Here is an 11,472-nt window from a genome sequence, read left to right as displayed (position 1 = left end):
TCTAGCTGAAGCAGCTCACAAAATTTCCTTTGAGAAAGGTGCTCTTCCTGTACCAGGGTGAAAAGAACACACCTGAGCTGGAGCAGAGCCATCAACTCAAGCAACAAGCCAAAAATGAAAGTTAAGAGTGAAACTTTGACCATATCTTATTGAATAAGAGGGCACCCCAACTTCCTCCCGCTCCCACCCCATGGAATGGAGCCAGGTGAATCAGTACAGAGATGGGGGTGTGTTGTTGAGGGAGCCCAGATCAAAAGTCTCCTGGAGAGCAGGGGAAGAGGAAGAGGGAAGGGCTAGGAGTGGGAAAGTAATGAGTTTGAGTCATATTAGTTATCAATGTCTTCAGGTTCTTCCTTCCTGTGCCTTCCTACACAGAAGCATGTCTTGGCAGAGGTACCTGAAAAAAGACCTTGGAAAGAGAAACTAGGAATGATGGTGCTGAGGGCTAGGAATACAGACATGTGCATACTCCATGAGTCCTTGATAGCACCTCTCTCAAAAGACAGCCATGCTCTGGCTGGGCACCGAGTCTTGCATGGGTAGGACAGCTTGAGGCCCAACAGGTAAAGAACTTGTAATTTCCTATAGTTCAATCTAAAAAATCCTAGGAGCCACACTCTTCAGTTTCCTGTCTACAGACCCCATCAACAGCATGCAATCACAGGGTAGTGTCTCTCACCTGAAGAGCACAGCATTGACTTTCTGACCCTCCTCCAGGGACTGCCACATTTCTCTGAGCCTTGAAGTTGTATTTCTCAAGAAGATGGTGACACTTGCTGTCTCAATTCCCATTGCCCCCCCTCTTTGCCACCCATTTGCTCCTCAGGTCCCTAAAAGCTAAGGTTCTATTCTCATTGCTGTACTTCCATTACTTCCTCCTGTCCTATACACTTGATCATGGTGTATAATCTTCTTTACATGCTGTTGGATTTTGTTTGCCAGTATTTTTGTATCTGTTCCTTAGGGATGTGGTTTGTAATATTTCCCTCTCTCTCTCCCTCCCTCTTTCCTACTTTCCTTCTTTCTTTTTTCTCATATGTGTGTCTTTGTCTAGTTTTTGTATCAGGGTAATGCTAGTCTTACAGAAATTTAGAAGCATTTCCTTCCTATTTTGGAATGGTTTGAGAATAATTTTCTTTAGAAGTTGGGTAGAATTCAGCAGTGAAGCCCTCTATTCTAGGCCTTTCTTTGTTGGGAACTTTATATGACTGATTCAATTTCAGTACTCATTAGTGTTCTGTTTCGGTTTTCCATTTCTTCAGTGGTCCAAACTTGGTAGGTTATAGGTGAAAAGCGATATTGTAACTGAAACACAAAGGATCATTAGGCACTGTTATGGATGAATATATGCCAGAAAATTGGAAAACCTAGAAGAAATGGATATTATTGCACGTATGAGGCACTGGGTTCAGTCCTCGACACCACATGAAAATAAAAACAAAATAAAGGTATTGTGTCCATATTTTTTTTTTAAAAAAAAAAGCAAACCACTACAATTTTCTTTCAAGAGTGTTTAAGATAACATAATATTCATCCACTCAGTTCTTTACAAAATTTCACAACTGGTGACAATATTTAGAAGTCACTTTTGAGGGTCTTAGTTAATAACAAAAGACAAAAATCACATGCCACTTATTTTTCTTGTCATAATATGAGGATAAATTAATATATATCCCTTAGCAATACTTTTGGAAGATATTAGGAAACATATCTGAAAATCTGAAAAAATAAAAGTTAAATTTCACAGTAATTAACTTCATTATCATGTGCCACAAAGTACAGATGTTTCCAGCATGACCTTTTCAAAAAATCTAAGGAAGTACTTTTTGGTTAATCACAAAGGTTATACATCCAATAATAATTTATTTCTTTAAAACAAAAGGTTTTAGTACCCAGTTCTTAGTTTCTAAATATCATTTCCCTCAAGAAGAAATCAAGTCCCCTTGGAGAAATTGCTGATTTCTAGACCAGGCAGAAAAAGTATAAGATGAACCTGAAATGTCTTGTGCTAGAAAGTAAAGAAGCATTCAAAAAAAATGACGAGTGGGCCAGAGTAGCTCAATGGTAGAGCCCCTGCCTAGCACTTGTGGTTCTGGATTCAATCACCAGCACCACAAGAAATAAAACAAAGCAAACTGAGAAGGACACCTCAATATTCATAGGTGCCAGTGTGAAGTGACTATCACTGACAAAATCTGGGACAACTGAAGTATTAAAGTAAATAGGAGGAGCTCAGTTGGTAGAGTGCTTGCCTACATGCACAAGGCCCTGGTTCAATCCTCAGGACCAACAAAAAATGAAAGAAAAAGAAAAGAAAAGAAAGAAGGAAAGGAAGAAAGAAAGAAAGAATGAATGAATTGGTAAAGGACAAAGAATTTTAGGGCAGTAAAATTATTCTGTATGATACTATAATGTGGGATACCTGAACTCATGAATTTGGCAAGACCATAAAACTGCACAATCAAAGAGCAAACCCAAATGTAAATCCTGGAGTTTAATACAAGTTTACCAAATTTAAGAACTGTACCATACCAATGTAAGACATTAACAATGGAGGAAACTAGAGAAGGGTTAGGAGGAGAGAGTAAACAGGATCTCTCTGTAGTTTTTGTTCAAAACTGTCCTAAACATGAAGTCTATTAACTAAAATCTTTAAAATAAAGGTAGCAATGAAACTATAACCACTGAAATAAGAATATGTGAACCAAACCAATAATATAAGAAATAAAAGCTCTTTGGTATGTCAACTAGTACTTGTAGAGGTCAGGGAAGTGTTGAAAAGGCACCACTGCACAACCATAACGGAGACTGGTTCAGGCAAAGATCATCAGTGGACACTAATTCTAGGTGAACAAGTCTGATGAACAGCAGGGTATTTGCAGGACCTGAGTATCTACATACAGGTCAATTCCAAGGAAAAATGGTAACAATACAGGGAGATTGGCTAACATCTGGCCTTGATGAAAATGGACTTCACAGATAAGGAGATAACAAACAGGATTCTGAGCACCCCACACAATTATGTAGTTCTGCAGTATGCATAATCTGAATCTAACCATGAGAAGTACTCTATAAAATAGTTGGCCTATATTTTTCAACAGCAATAACAACAAAAGACAGTGACATGAAAGACAAAGGACAAGAACTGTCCCAGATTAAATAAACCTAAAGAAATCCAGGAAAACAAATAAATAAAATATAAATTTGAGTGCATGTATAAAGAGAGCACAAATGTGGGAAAATATTAACAATGTGGTGAATCTGGGAAGAGTTCTCTATTTTTCTAACTTTTTGTAAATTTGAAATTATCCCAAAATAATTTGTTACGAAGAACATGCTTTACAGAAAAGGAAGGTATAATCTTTGATGGATCAATTTAACTGGATAAAGAGGGGAAAGGAGGTTCTCAACTAAGGTTACAGAGCTAGCATCACACTCCATCCAACGACAAATTATCATCATAAATAAGCTGAAACTGAAATGCTTTCTACTGGGCATCTCACATACAGTACATTTTCTTAAAACACAATTCAATGGCACTAAAATGTAATTCAATATTTAAGACAGGTTGTACTAAGAAGGGGATCATGAAAATCTTTTGTGCCATACAAATGCTGTCCACTTTAAGATGAGTTATGGGGAAAAAAAAAATGACACATGTATTTTTTTTTTGAAAGATTATTTACTGATCATTTGTTCAACAAATGGCTCACATAACTATGCTTATATAACAATTATGGGAAAAACTACTAGAACCTTTAACACTACTATTATAGTCAGAAAGTAAAAGCCAAAAAAAAATCCTTTGCACTTTTAAATATATTTGGAAATATTTCTACTTGGATTTAATTTTTGTTACCAAAAAACACTGTGTGCATCTATGAAAACTCTAGCTGCCTACCAAAGAAAGTAGAGAAAAATTGACAGCATGTTTAAAAATCTTTTAAATGTTCCAGTCGTTTTAAGCTTATTGTTCTAAAAAAAAAAAAAAAATGCCTCTATTCCAACTAGTTTGCTGCGGGAACTTTCAGACAGGAAGTGGAAATTCTGATGAAAGCCTCAAAGGGTCATTGGAAAGGCTCTTAAAATGGTATGATTTCATAACCACAATCGGGACTTTTCTGCTTCCCTTTGGATCCACGTCTTCTTGTGGTACTGTTTTAGCTGCCATGTCACAGCAAAAACAAATCACTGATACAACCAGAATCAGACTCCAATAACTTTGAGTCGATACGTGAAAATCCAAGGTTTTCTAAAAGAGCAGATTACCAGAAATCATTGTTCCTGAAAAATACATGAACTTCATGGTATATAAATTATATCTCATGAGAGGTTTTAAAAACAGGCACCTTCTACCGGTTTGTCCCTCATTACAAATATTCATTTTACCATACAATTAATAGTTTATTGTTAAGTAACAACTCTCTGGTTGTCCATCTCTCATGCTTTAAAATCCTTTTGCATATCTTCCTGATGAGCATAATGTGATTAAGGTATTTGGATCTATAACCCTTTGGATGGCAGGGTCCAGTTGTTTACTGGTAAAAAGGTCAGCGATCAAAAAGGCTGACACAGCAGTTCCAAGACACCTCCAGCCCAGAGGCCAGTTCTCTCCAGCCCCCGCGCACCCAGAAAACTAGCGCCCCACTCTGGACAACCCCGCCCACAGGAAACCTCACCCCTACGTTCTTCGAGCCCCCACCGCCCCGTCCCCCGGGGATTCCCAACGGTCGCATAGCACGACCATTGGGTCAGCGACTCCCGGGCGAGGCCAGGGGAGAGGGCCGAGCGACCGCTGCACCGGCGCCCCGCCCCGCGCTGCCACGGGCCGGAAGCTGGGGGCGCACGTCGCGCCCAGAGCTCCGCGCAGGCGCGCCGGAAGCAAGCCGCGGAGCAGTCGGGGCCAAGGCCTCCTGGGACTCTAGGAACTGGGTGGCCGCCGGCCGGCAGGGTGGGGCGGGAGGAGAAGGCCGGGCGACCTCCTTTCCAAGCCCGGGGGCGGGGCGTCCGCGGCGGGGGCGGGGCGTCCGCGGAGGGGCGGGGCGTTCGCGGGTGGGGGAACCGGGGAGGCGGGGGCGGTGCATCCGCGGGCCTCGGTTGGGCGCAGAAGTTTGGTAGCAGCGGCGGCACTGCTCGCGTGACAGAGGATGTGAGTGGCGGGGCCCGCCGCGGCCCGCGGACGATGCTCGCCCTTCTGAGCGCGACGACGCTGGCGCTGGTCGCCGGGGCGCCTTGGATGCTCCCCGCAGTCGCAGGTGGGAGACCTGGGATCTGGGCGCAGGGCGGGTGGCGGGACGCGAGGCTGGGCAGAGGGAAGACTTGGCCGGGACGCGGGCGGGGGAGACCGACGTCTCTGTGTGTCTGGTCGCCAGTGCCTCCGTGAGTGCCTCCGTGGCGTGGGATCGGGGCCTTAGCGCTCAACTTGAACCTGATGTGGGCTCGAAAATCAAACTGGAGCCCTGGCACCGCTAGCTTGTTAGCCAGTGTACGCGCCCCGCGTTGGGGGCACCCCTAGACCACCAGCCCTGGGGCCGCGCGCCGGCCTCCCACCCTCGGAAACCAGCTGTGCCGGGGCCTCGTGTTGGCGTTTGCTTCTTTTGGAGAAATGCTTGGCTCTGCTGTCGGGCTTGATAATAAACAAGGTGTCCTTAAAACGCACTTCCTCGATTTAGTAAACAGTTGCCCCCAGCCCCGGGATGGAGTGAAATAAGTGTTGAAGGAATTTCTCTGCCCGCAGGAACCTCATGGTCTAATAAAAAAATAATAAAAGAACATCTGGGCATGCCTGTGAACCCAGCTACTAGGGAGACCGAGGCAGGCGGATCCCATATTTAAGGCCAGCCGCAGCACCTTAGTGAGACTCTATCCCAAAAAATAAAAAGGGCTGGGGATTGTAGCTCAATGGTAAAATTCCTGAGTTCCACCCCCAGTACCATTTAAAAAGAAAAAAGAAAAACATGCAAGAAGCCACTACTAGCTTCTTGCAAGTCATAATACTTAGCTGGGATGGTTAGCATCAGGGGGATGGCAACTGTTGTTTAAGAATTGAAAGAAGAGCTGTGTGGGGTGGTGCATGCCTGTAATCCCAGTGCCTGGGGATGCTGAGGCAGGAAGATCCCTAGTTCAAAGCCAGCCTGACAAAAGTGAGGTTGTAAACAATTCAATGAGACCTTGTCTCTAAATAAAATACAAAATATGGTCGAGTACCCCTGAGTTCAATCCCCGGTACTCCCCCCCCCCAAAAAAAAAAAAAAAAAAAAAAGATCGAGAGAAGAGAGGAAATTTTGTAGTGAGAGAAACAGGGCCAAGCATCCCAGCGCAGGAATCCAGGAGGCCTCTGAGGCTAGTAGAAGGGTCAGAATACCTCTTTTCTTAAAAAACTCTATACCTGTGTGGTGCATGATATAGTATTCCTCAAACCCTCCACAAATAGTAACAGTGTATGGGTGTTAGGATCCTGGTACAACCCATGATAATGTCTTTGAAGTTTTTTATGAAAAATTTGCATTAAACTCATATTTGCTTTAATAGAAAAAGAATTTCCCCAAAATCTTCACGTACATTGACCTTCAAGGAAGATGCGCACAGAGAAATTCATTTTAGACTAGAGAGCTATTAAAATATGATTTATAGGTACTTAGCATTTATTTACTAACTATATACTAATCACTAATTTGAGTGTTTTAGAGATGCAAACTCACTTAGCTTTCAAAACCTAGAAAGTATTGTCCTCATTTTACAGATCTGAGAGCTTTAAGTAACTGCATGAAACCAGTCAGCCACTGGTTGAGTGGGAAATCATATCCTGAGAGTCTGAAAGCCTTATGTCTTAACCAATCTGGACTGTTTCGGAGAAGCCAAACAATTTAAATTCTCGACTATCTACCTATATGTTAAGAGCCTACTTATCAGTTATCTTTAGCTAACATTCTTTTTCCCCAGAGCAATAATAATATTCAAAACTAAGTGAAATGTTAACCCAAATTTGAGATTGTAATGTTGGTCTTTCAAAAGTCATAGAAATATGCATACTTTTTAACCTATTAAATACAATTCTCGGACCCTAGTCTAAGAAAATTGTCCGAAATGTAGGAGGAAGTTTGCATTCATATTTGTATGGATGTATGTGAGTGCATTTACATCAGATTTAAAAAGATAATTGTATAGGCTTTCCAATGCTGGGATGAATATCCGAGAAAAAACAAGGAGCATTTTGGCTCATGGTTTTAGCTCATGATTGGCCAGCTCTGTTGCTTTAGTGAACCTCATGGCAGAAGGATGTGGCAAAGCACAGCTGCTCACCTCATTTCAACAGTGAAGCGGAGAGAAAGAGAAAGGTGAAGGAGCCAGGGCAAGATAAAACCTTGTAGGCATGCCCCCAGTGAACCACTTCCTCTAACTAGACCTCATCACCTACAGTTTCCACTACCTGCCAATAATACCATCAATATGTATCCATCCATGAATTAATCCACGGATGAGGGTAGAGCCCTTGAGATTCAATCAATTCTTAAATCAACACTGCTGCATTGGGGATTAATTCTTCAACACATGAGCCTTTGGGGAATATCCAATCCATAACATTCTGCCACTGGCCCCAAAGGCTCATGTTCATCTCTAAGCATCCCTTAGTTTTAACAGCGTTTCTCAAAAGTCAAATCTAATGTTTTCTCTCAACTCAAGGCAACTCATAGCTGTGATTCCCTGTAAAAATTGAAAAGCAAATTACATACGTTCAACATACAATGATGGGACAGGCACAGGGTAAATATTCCCAAAGGGAGAAGTGGGGGATAGAAAATAAGGATGGGTCCCAAAACAAGACTGAAACCCAGCAGGGCATACACTGAATCCTGTAGCTCCATGTCTGTCATCCAGGGAACAGGCGATGAGATAGGAGCTACATGATTTGAGCAGCCCCACCCCTATGGCTTTGCTGGTTGCAGCCCACATGGCCTCTTTCTTGGCTGGCTCTGCTCACTGCCTGCACCTTTTCTTGGCAGACAGTCCACATTACTCTCATCTGTGCCTTCCTGAGGTCTCCATTGAAGCTTTAGTTTCACTCAGTGAAAATCTCAGTGGGAACCTCATAACTCTTACATTCTGCATTCCTGCAAAGCCAGCGCTGTGGGGATGATGCCAAGGTCTGCTGCCAGTGGGAGCAGTAGCCAGGTCTACTTGGACCATGACTGCAGCAGCCTCCTAATGCTTGGGAAACTGAGCATGGTGAAACAAATCCTGGGGCTATAGCTTCTTAGGTGGCCCAGTGAGTACAGGGTACCCTGTACTCTCTTGTAAAAGCAAATTGTCTCAAAGGAGTTTATACTTTCACACCCTGAGCCTGCTGTAGGCAGAGACTGGCCAAGCCTGAGATGTTTTCAAGACATCTTTCCTGTTGTCCAGGTCAAAATATCCATTATCTCTTTAGTGGCACTAATTTCTTCAGCAAGTTCACCTTCCTTGGTCACAATTCACTGGCTTCTTTCCTGGCGAAACTAAATTTGTCATAACTTTTCACTCTGATTCTTATTCCTGATTGTCACTGATTAAAAAACAGCCAGCAATAGCCATGCCACCTGAATATAGTGCTGCCTTAAAATTTCCCCTACAAAATTAATTTGCCCATCATTTTAAAACTGAGACTCATGTAAGGGCTCAGAGCGTAGACAAAGTTCTTTGCCAGAATGGAACATGAAAGGCCTCTAGTCCAATTCTCAACAGGGTTCTTATTCCCAAAGCATAGTCTTTACTGTCCACTTTCCTATCAGCATTCTGGTCTTCTGTGCTCCCACCAGAATTGCCATAGCTCCACTTAAAACATTCTGAGGCTTCTCTAGCATATATCTCCAAACTTTTCAAAATTCGTCACACAAACCACTTCCAAAAGCTTCTGAATCACATGGTTATGTATAATCACTGCAAAAATCCCACTCTTGGTACCAATTTTCTGTATTAGTCAACTTTTTGTCACTGAAACTTAAAATAGGAAATATTTATTTTGGCTCATGGTTTCAGAGGTTTTCAGTCCATCATTGGCTGGCTCCATTGCTTTGGACCTGAGGTGAGGCAGAAAATCATGGCATCAAGGATGTGGTAGAAGACAACAGCTCACTTTATGGCAGCCAGGAAGCAGAGAGAGAGGAAGGAGAAAAGATCTATCCTTCCAGGGTATTCCCCCCAATGAACACTTCCTCTCACTAGGCCCCACCACCTTCAGCTTCCGCCATTTGCCAATAATGCTATTAAATATGAATTCCTCAGGGCTGGGGTTGTGGCTCAGAGCTAGAATGCTCCCCTACCATGTGTGAGACACCAGTTTCTATACTCAATACCACATAAAAATAAAATAAAGATATTATGTCCACCTGTAACTAAAAAATAAATATTTTTTTAAAATTTAAAAAATATATATGAATTCCTCAATGCATTCATCCATTGATGACTCAGAGCCCTCATATTGCAATGACTTCCCAAAAATCCTACTTTTGAACACTGATACACTGGGGAGCAAGCCTTCAACCCATGACCCTTTGGGGGACATTCCAGATCCTAACCATAATAATAGAAAACTCCACTAGCCAGAGTTTAGTAATTCATGCTGTCAGTCCCAGAACTAGGGAGACAGGCAGGAGGAGCACCTGAGCCCACGAGCTTGAGACCAACCTGGGCAACATACACAAACAACAACAACAACAAAAGAGATTAGTGTGAAAGGTTAGAAGCAGCCAAAAACATTCATAAATGCGCATTTATACATTTTGCATGCTAGAAAGGTAAAATAAATTTTATTAAGAGATTGCTGATGCACAGCAGAATCTAGGAAAATTGAAATCTTGTTTGATAACTATTATCTCCAAGTTCATGTTCACTTTCTAATAAGTTTTTTGTTGGTCTCCCAAGTGCCAAGATGACTCTAACTCTAGGATCTCCTTCATTTAGCAATAGAAGGATTGCAACCTTGAGTACGTCCCTGAATCTCCCCATCACATTTCCTCTGCCTCTCTCAAGACCTAGAATTTCTTCAATTTGAGTATTCTGAACAGTATACTATAAATATTACAAACACCACCAGATCTTTTGTTAACCCCTGTAAATCCAACTACTACCTGTTGACTGCACAAAATCTATAAATTCCAACAAATTGGGTAGGAATCAAGAAAATAAGGGTAAAGAAATTTGTTCTTGTTAAGGGATAGAGTTGCAAAGATTTTTAATATGAAACTTAAAATTGAGGTGGAAAGACCTGATTACCCATTTAAATTCTTTAAATTAAAAAAAATTCAAAAAATGTTTTCTCAGAGTTTCCTCACCTGGCACTGTGGCATACACCTGTAATCTCAGCAGCTCTGGAAGCTGAGGTGGGAGGACTGCAGGATCAAAGCCATCCTCAGTCATTTAGTGAGGCCCTAAGCAACTCAGGGATACCCTGTCTCTAAATAAAATTCAAAAGAGGGCTGGGGATATGACTCAGTGGTTGCCAGCCTGCCCCAGGGTTCCATCCCTGGTACCAGGAAAAAAAAAAAAAAGGTTTCCTCTTTGCCCCATACCATATCTAACTGTAAAATAGAAGAAACAATCCCAATAAAAAAATGTTCTACAAGGACCTTTGTGGTAAAAATACAATAAGTAAATCCACCTGTAAGGAAATAATATAATTGTAGAAATAAACGCTAAACAATATTAAATTTATCAGAAATAAAAGGTAGTTTTTAAAAATTAAAGCTTCCAAGTAAATTATATTTAAGAAATTTCTGGAAGTCCAGCTGATTATCCTGAAACATACAAATGTAGTATGATGCTATATAGACTCTGCCTTTAATGGTTTGAGATGTGTGTTTCACACAGAGAAGCAGTTGGTAAAAATACGTATTTGGGGGATTCTGGAAATATAACTGGAGTAGAAAGCGAAAGGGTCTCTCTGCTCCCCACACAGTTGGACCAGCGTACTCTGTCTGGTGTGACTGTTTCAGAAGTCTGGAGTATATTTTGAAGGCTTACAACATCAAGGGAAAGACTTAGATGAACAGAGGTATCTATATTAATATTAGTAAGAATGTACTTCACACTATTTTTGACATAAAATAATGATTCTCCTTTAAATGAAGTAAGAAAATAGTTTATTCTAAGCCATATATGAGTGACCACCATCTGGAAACACGGGTTCAAGTTACCCTGAATGACATGTTTCTCTGAAGTTCAAATGTTACTTGAACTTTTATAGCCACAGAACAAAGTCACAAATCAATAATGCATTCATTTACTACATTGGCGGGGACATTGCACAGGCAGGTTAAGGGAAAAGGGAAACTCTGACCACTGGACTGGGGTGATATCTTGCAGCATTCTTGACCAGAAGATCAGTCAGGTTGGGGAGCTGTTCTTTTCCCTAAATGTTATGAGGTGAGTTTTTTTTTTTTTTTTTTTTTTTTTTTTTTTTTTTTTTTTTTATAGGAAATCAGAAGTAAGGGCTCG

The 11,472-nt window shown here is 41.5% G+C and overlaps 1 protein-coding gene across 3 annotated transcripts in view; it reads left to right on the top strand.

Annotated features, from left to right (window-relative positions):
• Positions 1-5,083: 5,083 nt before the first annotated feature.
• Ifnar1 (interferon alpha and beta receptor subunit 1) overlaps positions 5,084-11,472 on the top strand; it is a 30,535-nt gene continuing 24,146 nt past the window's right edge. For all 3 annotated transcript variants that reach the window (XM_076867937.2, XM_076867935.2, XM_076867934.2), the window contains exon 1: positions 5,084-5,255. In XM_076867937.2, the coding sequence (XP_076724052.2) occupies positions 5,183-5,255 (73 nt within the window). In that variant the 5' untranslated portion in view covers positions 5,084-5,182. The remainder of the gene's footprint in view (positions 5,256-11,472) is intronic.

This window comes from Callospermophilus lateralis, chromosome 10 (assembly GCF_048772815.1).
Source record: "Callospermophilus lateralis isolate mCalLat2 chromosome 10, mCalLat2.hap1, whole genome shotgun sequence".
NCBI lineage: Eukaryota > Metazoa > Chordata > Mammalia > Rodentia > Sciuridae > Callospermophilus > Callospermophilus lateralis.
This window is presented reverse-complemented; position numbering and strand designations above follow the sequence as displayed.